The sequence below is a fragment of the Phyllobates terribilis genome, unplaced genomic scaffold (genome assembly GCF_046119375.1).
Source record: "Phyllobates terribilis strain yellow unplaced genomic scaffold, ASM4611937v1 Scaffold_7__3_contigs__length_470593459, whole genome shotgun sequence".
Classification (NCBI taxonomy): domain Eukaryota; kingdom Metazoa; phylum Chordata; class Amphibia; order Anura; family Dendrobatidae; genus Phyllobates; species Phyllobates terribilis.
This window is the reverse complement of record NW_027362767.1, coordinates 223,573,019-223,591,558: the sequence shown is the minus strand read 5'-3', so window position 1 is coordinate 223,591,558 and position 18,540 is coordinate 223,573,019. Positions and strand designations below refer to the sequence as shown.

Sequence of the window (18,540 nt, the reverse complement as noted above, 5' to 3'; positions counted from 1 at the left end):
CTCTCGTCTAGTTCATAGATGGGCGTCTTGACCTGCTGAACACTGGAAATGGATTCAGTGATGTCTTTGAAGAAGAGATAAATATGGGCGAATATGCAGGTAAAGAATATCAGTGCAGAGGGGTACGAGGCCTATTAGATGTAGCCCCCTTACCTCTGTTATTCTTACCGCCATGGTGTGGATGGCATCCTAAAATTAAATATATTTAGTCCAGTTGTAAACCGTACAAAAATCTTTTATTTAACCCATTTCCAGCTTCTATTTCACCGATTTTTAGCTCATCTTGATTATTTCATTTCATCTTTTGCTGGTTACTTTGGGTTTATAGCCATTTGAACTTTTTTTTTCTTCTCATTCTTGCAGGCAGTGACAAGCTGTACCATCAATGGCTGTCGACGGTAAAAGTAAGTATGTGCCATGACTTTGTGGTCCAGTATATTGGGTGACTTATAATACCTCTAGATTTTTTTTTATGTTAAAAATCGCTTTTTAGGGAAGTTACTGAAAAAAAAAATCACATGACTGCAATGAAAAAAGACTTTAGCTCTGACCGCGGCACATGGGGCATTTTGGACATTTCAGGAGCCCCTGGTGGAACACATGAGCACATGGCATTATTGTGACCTGGACCCAGGGCTCGCTGTCCTTCATGCAGATGGCACATCCTGGGTGGTCTTCATTCTCTGCAGTAGTCCAAGATTCGAGGCTGGGAGGCCGTCAATCAACTGGGTGCTTGTGCATCTACTGCGGCTTTTGCAGGTGGCAGTGGCTTTGGGCCTGGTAACGTTCCTTCCAAGAGGACAAAGCTGATCTAGGATGCTGCAGTAGTTCCTGTGTCTGCCACAACTCCTGTTATTTCTCCCACTAGCTCTGATCGGCTTCTGTGTGCACCTAGGAGATTGGCTTCTCGCTGATGTAACTCGCTGCTGCCCGTTTTCACCCATTGCACTGGGCACAGCGATAGAGACAAAGTCCTGCCTGATCTACTGTATATTAGGGACAGATCAACCAATATTCCTATAACCAAATGTTTCTGGCTTAATAAGAGAGATGCACCTAAGTATCACGAAATAAACCAAAAGAATAATGGCTCTACAAAATGTTTCACAAATATATCAACTTTATTAAATATAAAATATCATAACGGATTTTGTAAAAAACAGAGTAACTCTACGGAGGGCTAACAACAAACCGCCCAAGTCCATATACAGTATATAGTTAGTATGCCCACATATCTTTTGAATTACATTCCCTAGTGATTAAAATATACATCAAGTAGAAGTGTATAGGATGGAAACTTATATAGTAATGAAGTGGAGCCCTGTTATGTGTGAAGCCCTGCACCCCAACGCGCGTTTCACCCAGCTTCGTCAGAGGGCGTGATCCCTTCTATGAGTCCACCAACAAGGCCGACTTGATCTTTCCATGGCCATTTGAATAGGTACCTGTAGTGATGTTTACCTGACAGCAACTTCCCCTATGAGTGAGAAAACATAGGAAGCAGCACTCACCACTGGCAATTCAATCAGAGAGCAGTTTTATTCGGTCATGATATGGTGAACAGAGACACAAAAAGTGAACATTTACAATATCGTAAAAGACAAAAGATTTGTGTTGTCTTTCCAGTCTAATTCTATGAGTAGCAATGTAAAATCCATAATGGTACATGATTGAAAGCGATCCTTTATTATTGGATATTGACATTAAAAAACTATAATTACCTTAAGAAGAAGTAAGAGCTTGAGAGAAAAACATAAAGACAATTGACTTAGTAAAATAGTACCAAAGGGGAATTTTAAATGTAGACTCTGTAATTATTGTACTTACATGAAATATAAAGGATTTAAGTCAGCTCACCCATAGTAGAGTCCAAGGCACGGAACATCAGCAGTGCAGCAGGAAAACCAATCGATAGGAGAATAGATCCGGCCTCAGGAGTACGTAAGATCTAAATATTTATTGGATATAATTTAAAAAGCTTGTATGTCATGGCGATGTGTCACAACCCCAGAGGAGGGGGATTCATGGGCAGACACGTTTCAGACCATAGGGTCCTTAATCATTGCAATCTGATTAAGGACCCTATGGTCTGAAACTCGTCTGCCCAGGAATCCTCCCCCCACCTTCCTCTGCGGTTGTGACACATTGCAGTGACATACATGCTTTTTAAACTATGTCCAATAAATATTTTGATTTTACATACTCCTGAGGCCGGATCTATTCTCCTATTGTACTTACATGTACTGCAAAGATCACGTTAAATTAGGGGGTTACATTCATAGTGCCAAAAAGCAGCAGTCCGAACAGAGCCCGGCGACACGGCATGGTTCAGAGTAGAGCGAGGCGGCAGACAAGGCGACATCTTGTCATTTCTCTTCCATTCATAAGCAGAAGGTATTTTTCAGAAGGCTGGACTTGCCGAAAAAGAAGAAGGAATCAAAATTGCTGGACGGATCATCAACAATTTTAAATACGCGGACGATACAACATTGATAGCAACAAGCGTAGATGGAATGAAGGACTTATTACGGAGTGTCAGGATGGAAAGCTCGATCATGGGACAGCTACTAAACACAAAGGAGAGAAAGATATTGTCTACTGCCAGGTACGACCCGGTCACATCTAAGATGGACGGCGACGGACTGGAAATTGTAAAGGACTTCAGCCTACTCGGATCAATGATCACTCAAGATGTTGCAACGACACCGGAAGTCAATAGGAGAATAGCTATGGGTAAATCAACAATGAAGTCACTGGACAAGGTCTACAAATGGAGGAACATTTCACTAGAGAAGAAAACACGGCTCGTACATAGTCTGGTCTTTTCAATGGTGATATACGGATGTAAAACCTGGACAATAAAGAAAGAACGAAAAAGAAGAATCAACGCCTTCAAAATGTGGTGCTGGAGAAGGATGTTATCAATACCATGAATGGTAAGAAGAACAAACTAATCAATCTTGGAACAAACCAGACATGTCACTCAAGGATCTCCAAGCTACGACTTGCCTACTGTGGACACATCATACGAAGAGATCAATCACTGGAGAAGTACATCATGGTCGGAAGAGTAGAAGAAACAAGGCGAGGAGGAAGACCAGCAACCCGATGGCTCGATACTATCAAGATAACGGCAGAGAAGACCCTGGTGGACCTATCTAGGCTGCTCAAGATCGATCTTACTACAGATTGTTCATCCATGAAGTTGCCATGGATCAAGAACGAGCCAAAGGCAGTTAAAAAAAACAAAGACATTCATAATGTCAATTAACTTTTTACTTACCAGAGTAAATATATGGTATATGCCATCTTGTGTGACTGCGGGAGGTTTTACATAGGAAAAATTATTTGTCACCTGTGCAAACTCTTCAGTGAACTTTCACTGCAATCTGGAAGAGGCTGTCCGAGACTCATTGATCACAGGAGGATGGGTTCATGGAGGTGACCCTGAGTGGGTATGGTTTTTGGGATTACACTTTGAAAAAGTATCCAGAGGAGAGGGTGATCGTCACAAAATGCTGCTAAGGAAATAAATATATTTTTTTCAAGAAACAGAGGCTCTTGGACCGATGGGATTAAATGATCGCAATGATTTAAGCCCCTTTTTTATATTTGGCGCAAACTAGTGTCTATTTTAATAAAAAAAATTGTTTTTTTTTCCTTTGTTGGGTGATGTTGATGTTATTATTAATAAAAGTAAAAATATGTTGATAGAACACTGTATATAAAGGGGGAGTGTTGTTCGTTATGTCAGCGCCAGAAGAAGCGTGTAGTTAGGCGAAACAGCTTGCTCGTTCACTTTGTGTGTCTTCTTTCTGATTGAATTGCCAGTGGTCAGTGCCACTTTTTAAGTTTCAAGCTGTGCACCCCAGAATCTGAGCATACACTCCAAATATTTTGTTTTGCTGGAGTTCTTTTTTGGAATTGAGTCTTTTCTTGTTCACTATTGTTCCCTATAATAAGAACTGTGAGACCAACCCTTCGTTAACCTAGAATGATATAATTCCTAAATATACTCTTACCCTGCACCTACAGGCTGTGTGCTGCCAATAGAAATCAAAACTCCTGCTCCCTTCTTTAAGAAAGATTCTTTTTCTGTTGTAAAAGCTCCACAATGCAGAAAACGCGCCATTGTTGAGGTTACAGTCGTGTCACATAGACTCAGAAAACTTTTGGTATTGGAAAGATGGAACAGATGGCGCTTTGACTCAGAGGTGCAGAATTCAGAAGTAAAATGGTACATCAATTTAAAATACGTTATTACTTAATAAGTCTATATTTAATGAGTAAAGTAATTATTATCATTGGTAATTATTCTAATTACATGTAATTGAGCTGCACAGTTAATTCATTACTATAAATACCTCCATGGAACGAGTCTAAACAGTGGTGTGAATAAAAGGCACAACCCAGGCCGAATCCTGCAACAAAACGCTGATATTTCTTCAGGTTTCTTTGCTTTAAAGGGAACCTGTCACCCCGTTTTTAGCCAATACACTGGCCCCAGTGTGCTGTTGGTGTGCAATGTGCATCACTAACACATTTTTGCCAAAGAAAAGTGCGGGAATAACTACGTGGGTGCCGTGATGTCAGGCCTGTCACAGCAATCAAATGCAATCCTCTGGCCGTGCCTAATTTAATGGCTATAAACGAGATGACAGGTTCCCTTTAAAAAACAAAATTATAGCAGCAGCTTTTTCGTATCTGTTTCTGGCATATAAATTACATATTATGCTGATATTATATTTATTCATATATTTCCCTTTCTGTAATTATTATTGTATGTATTATTATTGCATATTTTTTATTTCTCCTCCTACTCCTCCTCCTTTTTATTCTTCCTTCTTCTTCTCCTACTTCTTCTATTCCTGCTCCTTCTCTTCCCCATCATCCTCCTTCTCTTCCTCCACCTCCTCATCTACCTCCTCATTTTCATCCTCCACCACTTCCAAATCATCCACCTTCTCATTTTCAACCTCCTCCCTTTTCTCCTCCCTTTTCTCCTCCTTTTCTTCTCCTTTTCTTCATCCTTCTCCTTCTTCTATTCCTGTGCCTTCTCCCCATCCTCCTATTTTTCCTTCTCCTACTCTTCCTCCTTTTTTCCTTCCTTCTTTTTCCCTCTCCCCTTCCCTCTCCTTCTCTCCCTCATCTTCCTTCTCCTCCTCCTTCAACTCATCCTCACACTTGTTCTTCTCCCCTCCCCCTCATTTTGCCCCTCCCCCTCCTTCTGCCCCTCCCTCTCCTCCTTTTCTTCCACTCCTCCTTCTTCTACTCCTTCTCACACCCTGCTTCTATTCCTCCTTCTTCTCTCTCCTTCTCCTTTATCATTTTCTTTCCCCTCTGCCTTCTCTTCCCTTTCTTCCCTTTCTTCTCCTCCTCCCCATCCTATTACTTATCCTTGTTCTATTTCCACTCCTACTAATCCTTTTTCTCTCCCCCTCATTCTCTTCCTCCTCTTTTTTCTTTTTCTCTTCCTCCTCATCTTCTTCTTCATCCTCTTCATCATCCTCCTCCATCACCATCATATGGACTAAAATAACTATTATTTCTTCTTCTTTCATATTTTTTTCTCTCTCTTATTTGTTTCCTTTTTTTTACAGAAAGGAAGTGGGGCCTTTCTTAACACCATGAAGACCAGAGCTAATCCAGCCATGAAGACTGTCTATAAATTTGTAAGTACCAGACTAAGGACAAAAGACACAACAAGGAGGCTCTGTACCACTGACCTGCGCAGTAATGACTTTTGTAGGGGGCACACTGTTGATTCCATTGATTCCATGATATATTTATCAGAAGCAAAGGTCTCTGCTCAGCAACATTATATTGTTTGTATTTTATGGCTGCAGATAGAGTTAATTGATTATGGATTATCAGGACAATAGAATTTTCCTCTTGTTTTGGATTATTTCTGCTTGTGAACATGAGGAATATTTAGGAAGTTTCGGTTTATGGATTATCCTACACTTCCCCATGCAATTCTCTACAAAGTTCTTACTATTTTATCTAAGCGCAGCATGATGTAGGGACCCTGAGTCCATCAATGTCACTTACTGGGCTGCTTGCTGCATTTTTGATAAAATCCCTGATTTATCTGCTGCACATCTAGCAGTTCTCTGAATGCTGAACTCTGTACGACCCCAACCACACCACCCATTGACGGCTTTCTGCCTATGCATAGTGTACACATAAACTTGTCAATCAGTGACCCGGTGGCGGGGTTTTGCAGAGAAGGAGGACTACATGTCACGAGAAGAGATGGGCGAACCCAAGCAGTAAAGTTCGGGGTCCGTACCGAACACCTACTGTTCGGGCATGGACCCTGAACATGGACTCCACCAGGAAGTCCGTGTTACTGTTTGGGTTCGGGTGTTTCCCACTCTGTCATCTGCGTGACAGCGCAGGAAACACGGGTCAGAGCGCTGCATGATCACGCTGTCAGATATCACCGTGATCCCGCAGCTGTGACTGTCACCCGCGGTAAAAAGCTTATCGCGGGTAAGGGGCACCGGCTGATGGTGGTCGTAGTCTCTGCTGTTATTGTAAATAGCAAGCGCAGGCGCCGCTGGATGGGAGCAGTAGTCTCTCATCAGCGGCGCCTGTGCTGAAAGCTTAAAAAAAAAAAAAAAAAGTTAAAATAAATAAATATTGAAATAACAAACATATTATACTCACCTACACCAAGTCCCCGATGCCCTCGTCTCCTGTAAAAAATAGAAAAACACCGTATACTCACCTTAACGCCTACTCCCCGATGCCCATCTCATCTGTAATAAGGAAAAAATAATAAACCACCATAATCGTCACCTATCCGCCGTAATCCCAAGTGCCCCACTCAGATCTCATTAATAGAACAGCCTCACCGTTAGATGTGACCTTTTTATTCCGCAGCTGACTATACACTGACAGGAGCGTAATCACAGTATCAGTATATAAGACGCCCATATTACTAACCCCGTAGTAAAGGTTTGAAAATAAAGACACGGCAAAAATAAAGTATTTTATTTTAAATAAAACATAACATATTTATTTAAAAATATAAAACACAGTTATACTCACCTAACGCCTAATCTGCTGAAGCCATTGTCACCTGTAAGAAATAGAAAATAAAAAACAACCATACCCATCACCTGTCCACCGTGATGACATAATCCCGAGTGTCCCATGGCGATCGGATCATTTGTAGGACAGCTATATCAGCAGTCACTAATGTGACTGCTCTACAAGACAGCAGGCTATACACTGACACAGGAGTGTAACCACTCCTGTGTCAGTGTATAGCACTGAGCTGCTGGGAGTGAGGTCACTGGAGTTGAATCAGCTGATGAGCCCTGGTGACCTCACTTACGGCACCACTGCTGCGTGGGAATTTTCTCATGCAGTGGTTGTGCTGTAAGGGAGGTCATCAGAGCTTCATCAGCTGATGAACTCCAGAGACCTCACTCCCGGCAGCTCAGCACTATACACTGCAGGAGCGATTATGCTCCTGTCTGTGTATTGCCGGCTGCTGAATAGAGTGGTCACATCTAACGATTTCGCTGTTCTATTGATGAGATCGTCATGGGACTACGGCGGATGGTGGTTTATTATTTTTTCTTGATTACAGGGGACATGGGCATCGGGGATTAGGTGTTAAGGTGAGTATATGGTGTTTTGTTTTCTTTTTACAAGGAATGAGGGCATTGGGGACTTGGTGTAGGTGACTATAATGTGTTTATTATTTTTCTTTCAATATTTATTTATTCTTTTTTTTTTCTCTTTACTTTCAGCACAGGCGCCGCTGATGAGAGACTACTTCTCCCATTCAACGGCGAATGCACTCGCTATTTACAATTACAGCAGGCGCCGACTGATGGGTGTAGTAGTCTCACCAGCCGGCGCCTGTCACCCGAGGTAAGCTTTTTAATGCGGATGACAGTCACAGCTACGGGATCACTCTGACAGTTTGATCCCACAGCACTCTGACCTGAGGTAATAATGTTGCCGCCGATCAGAGCCCGTGTTTCCTGCGCTGACACGCATATGACAGTGCAGGAAACACCCGAACCCGGACCTGAACAGTAACACGGACTCGATACGGACCCTGAGCTTTACTACTGTTCGGGTTTGCCCATCTTTACTCGTGACATGTAGTCCTCCTTCTCTGCAAAACCCCGCCACCCGGTCACTGATTGACAGTGTCATCTGTGTGACAGTGTGGGAAACCAGGGATGTTCAGGTCCCCCACTCATATGAATGGGGTCCGTGTTTGGGTTGGGGTACTGTTCTGGTACCTGAACCCAAACTGAACCGGCCGGACCCGAACAATCAGGGGTTCACCCATGACTAGTCACGAAACAACTAGTCCTCTGATGATCATCTTCTGCTGATAAAACACTGATTTTATTGCTACAACAACAAGTAGCCCAGTAAGTGACACATCGCTGGAATCAGGGTCTCGGTCTCTACATGATGGTGCTCTCAATTAAATAGCAGAAACCTGGTGACTGCTTTTTCATGTCTAAAGTTTGTAAAAGATGGCAATAGTCTGTAACAGCCTGAAGTCTAATCACATTTGTCTCCCTTAGGCTAAGGACCACGCTAAAATGGGAATTAAAGAAGTGAAAAACCGCCTGAAACAGAAGGTACTGGCTCTCTTGTTTTTTTTCCCTTTAGTTGTAGCTACATGCAGATTTTGTTGTTTTTTCTCAAACAAAAACAATCCTTTGTTGACTTTTGCCAATAAATCTTGTACGGTGCCAGATCTGGTCTGAACCAATTATGAAATGCTTAAGTCCCATTAGTCCAGACTCACCAGCTTTAGATTAACATCTACATGTGGTATCGGAGGATTCATCAGAAGTAGCGCTAAGCTGACGAGGGGAGTAGTTGTCCAAAACAACCAATTCAATTTTAGTAGTAATCAAGAGGGACAAGTGGATAGTATATAACTTTTTTCTTGTGGGTAAACTTTATTGGTGGTTGAGTAAGATACACCCATTTTCCTGGTGGTCTAGTGTAGTGAGTGGGCAATGCCCATTTCCCTGGTTGTCTAGTCTAGTGAGTGGGCACTGTCCATTACCCTTGTGGTCTGGTGTAGTGAGAGAACAAAGCCCATTTCCCTGCTGGTCTAGTGTGTTAAGAGTGCAGTGCCCATTTCCCTGGTTGTCTAGTGTAGTGAGTGGGCACTGTCCATTTCCCTGGTTGTCTAGTGTAGTGAGTGGGCAATGTCCATTTCCCTGGTTGTCTAGTGTAGTGAGTGGGCAATGTCCATTTCCCTGGTGGTCTAGTGTAGTGAGTGGGCAATGTCCATTTCCCTGGTGGTCTAGTGTAGTGAGTGGGCAATGCCCATTTCCCTGGTGCTCTAGTGTAGTGAGTGGGCAATGTCCATTTCCCTGGTGGTCTAGTGTAGTGAGTGGGCAATGCCCATTTCCCTGGTGGTCTAGTGTAGTGAGATGGCACTACACATTTCCCTGGTGGTCTAGTGTAGTGAGTGGGCAATGCCCATTTTCCTGGTGGTCTAGTTTTGTGAGTGGGCAATGCCCATTTCCCTGGTGGTCTAGTGTAGTGAGTGGGCAATGCCCATTTCCCTGGTGCTCTAGTGTAGTGAGTGGGCAATGCCCATTTCCCTGGTGCTCTAGTGTAGTGAGTGGGCAATGCCCATTTCCCTGGTGGTCTAGTATAGTGAGTGGGCAATGCCCATTTCCCTGGTGGTCTAGAGTAGTGAGTGGGCAATGCCCATTTCCCTGGTGGTCTAGTGTAGTGAGTGGGCAATGCCCATTTCCCTGGTGGTCTAGTGTAGTGAGATGGCACTACACATTTCCCTGGTGGTCTAGTGTAGTGAGTGGGCAATGCCCATTTTCCTGGTGGTCTAGTTTTGTGAGTGGGCAATGCCCATTTCCCTGGTGGTCTAGTGTAGTGAGTGGGCAATGCCCATTTCCCTGGTGCTCTAGTGTAGTGAGTGGGCAATGCCCATTTCCCTGGTGCTCTAGTGTAGTGAGTGGGCAATGCCCATTTCCCTGGTGGTCTAGTATAGTGAGTGGGCAATGCCCATTTCCCTGGTGGTCTAGAGTAGTGAGTGGGCAATGCTCATTTCCCTGGTGGTCTAGTGTAGTGAGTGGGCAATGTCCATTTCCCTGGTGGTCTAGTGTAGTGAGTGGGCAATGTCCATTTCCCTGGTGGTCTGGTGTAGTGAGTGGGCAATGCCCATTTCCCTGGTGCTCTAGTGTAGCGAGTGGGCAATGCCCATTTCCCTGGTGCTCTAGTGTAGCGAGTGGGCAATGTCCATTTCCCTGGTGGTCTAGTGTAGTGAGTGGGCAATGCCCATTTCCCTGGTGGTCTAGTGTAGTGAGTGGGTAATGTCCATTTCCCTGGTGGTCTAGAGTAGTGAGTGGGCAATGCCCATTTCCCTGGTGCTCTAGTGTAGCGAGTGGGCAATGCCCTTTTCCCTGTTGGTCTAGTGTAGTGAGTGGGCAATGCCCATTTCCCTGGTGCTCTAGTGTAGTGAGTGGGCAATGTCCATTTCCCTGGTGGTCTAGAGTAGTGAGTGGGCAATGTCCATTTCCCTGGTGCTCTAGTGTAGCGAGTGGGCAATGCCCTTTTCCCTGGTGGTCTAGTGTAGTGAGTGGGCAGTGCCCATTTCCCTGGTGGTCTAGTGCAGTGAGTGGGCAGTGTCCATTTCCTTGGTGGTCTAGTGTAGTGAGTGGACAATGTCCATTTCCCTGGTGGTCTAGTGTAGTGAGTGGGCAATGTCCATTTCCCTGGTGATCTGGTGTAGTGAGTGGGCAATGCCCATTTCCCTGGTGCTCTAGTGTAGCGAGTGGGCAATGTCCATTTCCCTGGTGGTCTAGTGTAGTGAGTGGGCAATGTCCATTTCCCTGGTGGTCTAGAGTAGTGAGTGGGCAATGTCCATTTCCCTGGTGCTCTAGTGTAGTGAGTGGGCAATGTCCATTTCCCTGGTGCTCTAGTGTAGTGAGTGGGCAATGTCCATTTCCCTGGTGCTCTAGTGTAGTGAGTGGGCAGTGCCCATTTCCCTGGTGGTCTAGTGTAGTGAGTGGGCTGTGTCCATTTCCTTGGTGGTCTATTGTAGTGAGTGGGCAATGCCTATTTCCCTGGTGGTCTAGTGCAGTGAGTGGGCAGTGTCCATTTCCCTGGTGGTCTAGTGTAGTGAGTGGGCAATGTCCATTTCCCTGGTGGTCTAGTGTAGCGAGTGGGCAATGTCCATTTCCCTGGTGGTCTAGTGTAGTGAGTGGGCAATGTCCATTTCCCTGGTGCTCTAGTGTAGTGAGTGGGCAATGCCCATTTCCTTGGTGGTCTAGTGTAGTGAGTGGGCAATGTCCTGTTCCCTGGTGGTCTATTGTAGTGAGTGGGCAGTGCCCATTTCCCTGGTGGTCTAGAGTAGTGAGTGGGCAATGCCCATTTCCCTGGTGGTCTAGAGTAGTGAGTGGGCAATGCCCATTTCCCTGGTGGTCTAGAGTAGTGAGTGGGCAATGCCCATTTCCCTGGTGGTCTAGTGTAGTGAGTGGGCAATGCCCATTTCCCTGGTGGTCTAGTGTAGTGAGATGGCACTACACATTTCCCTGGTGGTCTAGTGTAGTGAGTGGGCAATGCCCATTTTCCTGGTGGTCTAGTTTTGTGAGTGGGCAATGCCCATTTCCCTGGTGGTCTAGTGTAGTGAGTGGGCAATGCCCATTTCCCTGGTGCTCTAGTGTAGTGAGTGGGCAATGCCCATTTCCCTGGTGCTCTAGTGTAGTGAGTGGGCAATGCCCATTTCCCTGGTGGTCTAGTATAGTGAGTGGGCAATGCCCATTTCCCTGGTGGTCTAGAGTAGTGAGTGGGCAATGCTCATTTCCCTGGTGGTCTAGTGTAGTGAGTGGGCAATGTCCATTTCCCTGGTGGTCTAGTGTAGTGAGTGGGCAATGTCCATTTCCCTGGTGGTCTGGTGTAGTGAGTGGGCAATGCCCATTTCCCTGGTGCTCTAGTGTAGCGAGTGGGCAATGCCCATTTCCCTGGTGCTCTAGTGTAGCGAGTGGGCAATGTCCATTTCCCTGGTGGTCTAGTGTAGTGAGTGGGCAATGCCCATTTCCCTGGTGGTCTAGTGTAGTGAGTGGGTAATGTCCATTTCCCTGGTGGTCTAGAGTAGTGAGTGGGCAATGCCCATTTCCCTGGTGCTCTAGTGTAGCGAGTGGGCAATGCCCTTTTCCCTGTTGGTCTAGTGTAGTGAGTGGGCAATGCCCATTTCCCTGGTGCTCTAGTGTAGTGAGTGGGCAATGTCCATTTCCCTGGTGGTCTAGAGTAGTGAGTGGGCAATGTCCATTTCCCTGGTGCTCTAGTGTAGCGAGTGGGCAATGCCCTTTTCCCTGGTGGTCTAGTGTAGTGAGTGGGCAGTGCCCATTTCCCTGGTGGTCTAGTGCAGTGAGTGGGCAGTGTCCATTTCCTTGGTGGTCTAGTGTAGTGAGTGGACAATGTCCATTTCCCTGGTGGTCTAGTGTAGTGAGTGGGCAATGTCCATTTCCCTGGTGATCTGGTGTAGTGAGTGGGCAATGCCCATTTCCCTGGTGCTCTAGTGTAGCGAGTGGGCAATGCCCATTTCCCTGGTGGTCTAGTGTAGTGAGTGGGCAATGTCCATTTCCCTGGTGGTCTAGAGTAGTGAGTGGGCAATGTCCATTTCCCTGGTGCTCTAGTGTAGTGAGTGGGCAATGTCCATTTCCCTGGTGCTCTAGTGTAGTGAGTGGGCAATGTCCATTTCCCTGGTGCTCTAGTGTAGTGAGTGGGCAGTGCCCATTTCCCTGGTGGTCTAGTGTAGTGAGTGGGCTGTGTCCATTTCCTTGGTGGTCTATTGTAGTGAGTGGGCAATGCCTATTTCCCTGGTGGTCTAGTGCAGTGAGTGGGCAGTGTCCATTTCCCTGGTGGTCTAGTGTAGTGAGTGGGCAATGTCCATTTCCCTGGTGGTCTAGTGTAGCGAGTGGGCAATGTCCATTTCCCTGGTGGTCTAGTGTAGTGAGTGGGCAATGTCCATTTCCCTGGTGCTCTAGTGTAGTGAGTGGGCAATGCCCATTTCCTTGGTGGTCTAGTGTAGTGAGTGGGCAATGTCCTGTTCCCTGGTGGTCTATTGTAGTGAGTGGGCAGTGCCCATTTCCCTGGTGGTCTAGTGTAGTGAGTGGGCAATGTCCATTTCCCTGGTGGTCTAGTGTAGTGAGTGGGCAATGTCCATTTCCCTGGTGCTCTAGTGTAGTGAGTGGGCAATGTCCATTTCCCTGGTGCTCTAGTGTAGTGAGTGGGCTATGTCCTTTTCCCTGGTGGTCTAGTGTAGTGAGTGGGCAGTGCCCATTTCCCTGGTGGTCTAGTGCAGTGAGTGGGCAGTGTCCATTTCCCTGGTGGTCTATTGTAGTGAGTGGACAATGTCCATTTCCCTGGTGCTCTAGTGCAGTGAGTGGGCAATGTCCATTTCCCTGGTGGTCTATTGTAGTGAGTGGGCAATGCCCATTTCCCTGGTGGTCTAGGGTAATGCTCAATTTCCCATTGTAGTGACGTAGTACATAGGTTAAAGGGGCTGTCCAACAGGAACATATTACAGGCATGGATTAATTAAAAAAAATATAACCGGACGCATCCTTCCAGCATTCCCTGCAGATCTAGCGCAGGCTGCTCTGGAGGTGTCTGCTGCCCTGCTCGGAGGTGATAGCACCGCTGCAGCCTGTAATTTGCTGCAGCGTTCAGTTGACTAGACGAGCACGTCATTAGATGTTTGTGACCTGTGAACGGGGCAGCCGCCTGCGCTGGATCCGTGGGGGTGCTGGAAGGGACTATGGCTCTGTTTTATTTTTTTAATCAATTCATGCCTAAAAATAAGTATTTTACTGTCATACAACCCCTTTAGTACATGGTGTAAAGTGGTTTACTCGCCTCCCCCAGCTTCAATCTCCTGTGCTCTGTCTGTGACACCACTGATCGTAGAGAGCAGCACAGAGGAAAAAGTATGATTACTAGTAAAATGTCTCGTATTACATTCTATCCCACCAATATTGACAGGCTAGTCCGATCATCTAATGTGTATGGGGATCTCCAGCAATCATTAAGATATCCCATGGAGAAGAACGTGTATGAGCGAAGGGGAATCCTGTTTTCCCTGTGTCGTCAACTCTGCTTCCCTTGTGATGCTACATTTTCATTGCTACTTAAAGTTTAAGATTTTTCTCTTCCAGATTGTAATTTAAAATATATATTCACCATATTTTATTGTTCCCTTGCATTTACTATGGGACTAAAAACTATTAGGCTACCTATAGCGGCTTGCGAAAGTATTCACCCCTTGGCATTTTTCATGTTTTGCCATCTCACAACCTGGAATATCACTGTTTTTTTGAGGGTTTGCATCAGTAACATTCCTACAACTGTGAACATTTGGTTTTCTTTTATGTGTGAAGCAAAGAACAAATAGGACAAAATAACTGAAAACTTTAGTGTTCATAACTATTCACCCTCCTAAAGTCAGTACTTTGTAGAGCCTCCTTTTGTGGCAATTACAGCTGCAAGTCACTTTGTATAAGTCTCTCTGAGCTTTCAACATCTTGCCACTGGGATTTTTGCCCATTTCTCAAGGCAAAACTGCTCCAGCTCCTTCAAGTTAGATGGTTTCCTCTGATGAACAGCAATCTTCACGTCTGACCACAAATTCTCAATTTTTATTAAGGTCTGGGCTTTGACTAGGCTACTCCAAAACATTTACACGTTTCCCATTTAAACCACTTGTGTGTTGCTTTAGCTGTATGCTTTTGGTCATCGTCTTGTTGGAAGGTGATGCTCCTTCCCAGTCTCAAATCACTGATAGACTGAAACAGGTTTTGCTCAAGAATATCCCTGTATTTTGCACCATTCATATTCCCCATTTTCCCTGTCCCTGTTGCCAATAAAAACATCCCCATAGCATGATGCTGCCTCCACCATGTTTCACTGTGGGGATGGTGTTCTTGGGATGATGAGCTGTGTTGGTTGGTGCCAGACATAGCGTTTACCTAGGTGGCCAGAAATTTAAATTTTGGTCTCATCTGACCACAGCACCTTCCTCCATACATTTGGGGAGTCTCCCACATGTCTTTTGGTAAACCTCTATGGAGTGTACGGCTTATTGTGGTCGTAGGATAAGTTTCTTTGTAGTCTGCAACTGTGGAGACACATAGTTCTGTAGATGACCTGTATTCACAAAACAGTGTTTATTTATTTTGCATTTATTTATTTTATTTTAAAATTTTGAATTGCGGCAGTTGAAAATGTTTGTCAGAGTCCACATGATATTCGACAGTTACTGTTTACACTATGACGATTTCCTTCCAGATTTTGTCATCCCTGACCCAAGTTTATTTGTGAGGTCACATGAATGAGTTTGATAATGTCTCATCACGTATGTGTCAAAAAACCTGTGAAATATAAGTTTAGTTCCAGCTGGAACTTTCCAAATGTCGCCATTGTTAAACCGTTTAGAAATAGTTTGGTAACCCGTCTTAAAGAAATGTGTAACAGTGAAAGAAATAAACACCCACAGATTTAAGAATTGGCTCCCTCATTTTGTGACCACTTGTTCTTCGGAGCAAGTTATGTGATCACATACAGCGGGGGAAATAAGTATTTGATACACTGCTGATTTTGCAAGTTTTCCCACCTACAGAGAATGGAGAGATCTGTAATTTTTATCATAGGTCACTTCACCTGTGAGAGACAGAATCTAAGAATAAAAAAACAGAAAATCACATTGTATGATTTTTAAATAATTAAATAGCATTTTATTGCATGAAATAAGTATTTGATACAATAGGGAAAACTTGTAAAATCGGCAATGTATCAAATGCTTATTTTCCCCACTGTAGGTTGTTACTGCCCTTCCCCCACTCTGCAGTTTTATTTCCACTTTCGGTGGAGAAATCACAACTGGTTAAGGGTGGTAGTTGTGCGATGAAGTCTCTTCCTCTCGACCTTTCAGGGTCCAGTGAATCTGATCTGGATGAAGATTGGCCATCTTCTCTCCCCAGCGCTACATTACGATGGGCCGCTTTCGGCTTTTTTTTGCTGACCTGAATGGTTTAGGTCACAGCCTTACTCCTTATTTGCAATTCGAGGAGCGGGCCATGGGTAACACTCAGAATGTTGATGAGGAGTGAAGGGTCAATCCGGGGAGGATCCGTATCTTGTGGATTGAATACATATTTCTAAGCACCCAGTGTAATGCACAAGTGATTACCTACCTCTATCACAGAATGCATCGCTAAAGCAAAAGGTATTCATCTCAGCATTCTTTTCATTCCCATATATTAAGGTGACTTTTTTTTATCCTTCTTTGTGTCAAAAGATGGCAAAAAGTGGAGATGTATTGTAAAGGAGACCACACCGAGAGATGGCTAGTTAGTGCTCCAGAAGTCAGTTACACCTGACATTATATTGCACGTACTGATTACTTTTAGTCTAGTAATTAAAATCCAGCAAGGTATATATAATCCAGCCCCCCGCCATGCCGTCTGCCTTTACTACCATGTGACAGAGCGGCTGGTGGTGCAGAGCCCCCTGATACCAGCGCGGTCCCGTAATAGGAGCCACCGGGGTAACAAGTCCGCTCATGACCGTTCTTCCCTCTTAAATATTCACATATCACCTGTGAGTGTATTACTGAGAAGTGTAAGTGTTTAAGAGCCCCAACAAGTCAGCCACAAAGTGGAGACCCCATAACGTTACAGAGCGGGGTCACCGAGTGTTGAGGACAGAAAAGTCACCAACACTCTGCAAAATCCATAACTACAGAGTCCAAACCTCCTCCAGTATTAACATCAGCACAAATACTGCACCCCAGCCAGGAGCAGTTGCTTGCAGCTGTACATCACCAAGCACAATGTCAAATGTTGGATTTGGTGATGCAAGTCAGATTTTGGAGCAGTAGATACATGTTCTGTGGAGTAAGATGGAGATGGGGCACCAATAGCTCTGTTACCCAGACAAGTAGTGGTAGAAAGGAAAAATGATGCTCACCTTGGAGTGCTGCCGGAGACACCAAACCTCAAGGGTCTGAGTACCATAAGTTGTGGATGCAAGAAAGTGCCAATAATTCTGCGCTCCTCCAAGTCAAGGAAGGGATGCAATACCCAGTGCTTGGTTAAGAGTATTTATAAGCTAAAATCAGACGCGTTTCGTGGCCTGTCAACTTCATCAGTGCATAGCTTGCACCAAGCGCGGAATTATTGGCACTTTCTTGCATCCACAACTTATGTTCTGTGGAGAGACAGATTACACTTCTCTATCTGGCAGACTGATAGATGAGTCTGGGTTTGATGAATGTCAAGAGAATGTTACCCATCTGACTGTGCCAACTTTAAGGTTTGGTCGAGGATGGATAATACTACGGGCTTGTTTTTCAGGGGTCTCTTAGTTCCAGTGAAGGAAAATAGCTTTGAACTTTGTATGAACAGTTTGGGGAAGGCCCTTTTCTGTTCACCATAACTGTGCCTATTGCACAAAACATGGGCCATAAATGCATGGTTGAGGGAGTTTGGCGTGAGCGACCTTGACCGGCTGTAGAAACCTCCAACCTTAACCCCATCCAACACCTTTAGGATGAGCTATGACGAAGATTGTGACCCTGGCCTCTCCCCAACATCATTGTCTGGGCAGCACGGTGGCTCAGTGGTTAGCATTGTATGGTGGCTCAGTGGTTAGCATTGTTGCTTTGCAGCACTGGAGTTCTGGGTTCAAATCCCACCAAGGACAACATCTGTAAGGAGGTTTGTACAGTGCCTACAAGTAGTATTCAACCCCCTGCAGATTTAGCTGGTTTGATAAGATGCAAATAAGTTAGAGCCTTCAAACTGCAAACGAGAGTAGGTTTTATGAACAGAAGCATAAATCTTACAAACCAAAAAGTTATGTTGCTCAGTTGAACTTTATTAAATTTTAAACATAAAAGTGTGGGTCAGTTATTATACAACCCCTATGTTTAATATTTTGTGGAATAACCCTTGTTTGCAATTACAGCTAATAATCGTCTTTTATAAGACCTGATCAGGCCGGCACAGGTCTGTGGAGTTATCTTGGCCCACTCCTCCATGCAGATCTTCTCCAAGTTATCTAGGTTCTTTGGGTGTCTCATGTGGACTTTATTCTTGAGCTCCTTTCACAAGTTTTCAATTGGGTTAAGGTCAGGAGACTGACTAGGCCACTCCAACACCTTGACTTTTTCCCTCTTGAACCAGGCCTTGGTTTTCTTGGCTGTGTGCTTTGGGTCGTTGTCTTGTTGGAAGATGAAATTACGACCCATCTTAAGATCCTTGATGGAGGAGCGGAGGTTCTTGGCCAAAATCTCCAGGTAGGCCGTGCTATCCATCTTCCCATGGATGCGGACCAGATGGCCAGGCCCCTTGGCTGAGAAACAGCCCCACAGCATGATGCTACCACCACCATGCTTGACAGTAGGGATGGTATTCTTGGGGTCGTATGCAGTGCCATCCAGTCTCCAAACGTCACGTGTGTGGTTGGCACCAAAGATCTCGATCTTGGTCTCATCAGACCATAGAACCTTGAACCAGT

General features: G+C 44.9%; 1 protein-coding gene across 4 annotated transcripts in view; it reads left to right on the top strand.

The window, feature by feature from the left end:
* DENND1A (DENN domain containing 1A) overlaps positions 1 to 18,540 on the top strand; it is a 754,510-nt gene that overhangs the window by 626,146 nt on the left and 109,824 nt on the right. For all 4 annotated transcript variants that reach the window (XM_073639759.1, XM_073639756.1, XM_073639757.1 and 1 more), the window contains exons 15-18: positions 12 to 99; positions 364 to 404; positions 5,601 to 5,672; positions 8,565 to 8,621. In XM_073639759.1, coding sequence (XP_073495860.1) covers positions 12 to 99; positions 364 to 404; positions 5,601 to 5,672; positions 8,565 to 8,621 — 258 coding nt within the window. The remainder of the gene's footprint in view (positions 1 to 11; positions 100 to 363; positions 405 to 5,600; positions 5,673 to 8,564; positions 8,622 to 18,540) is intronic.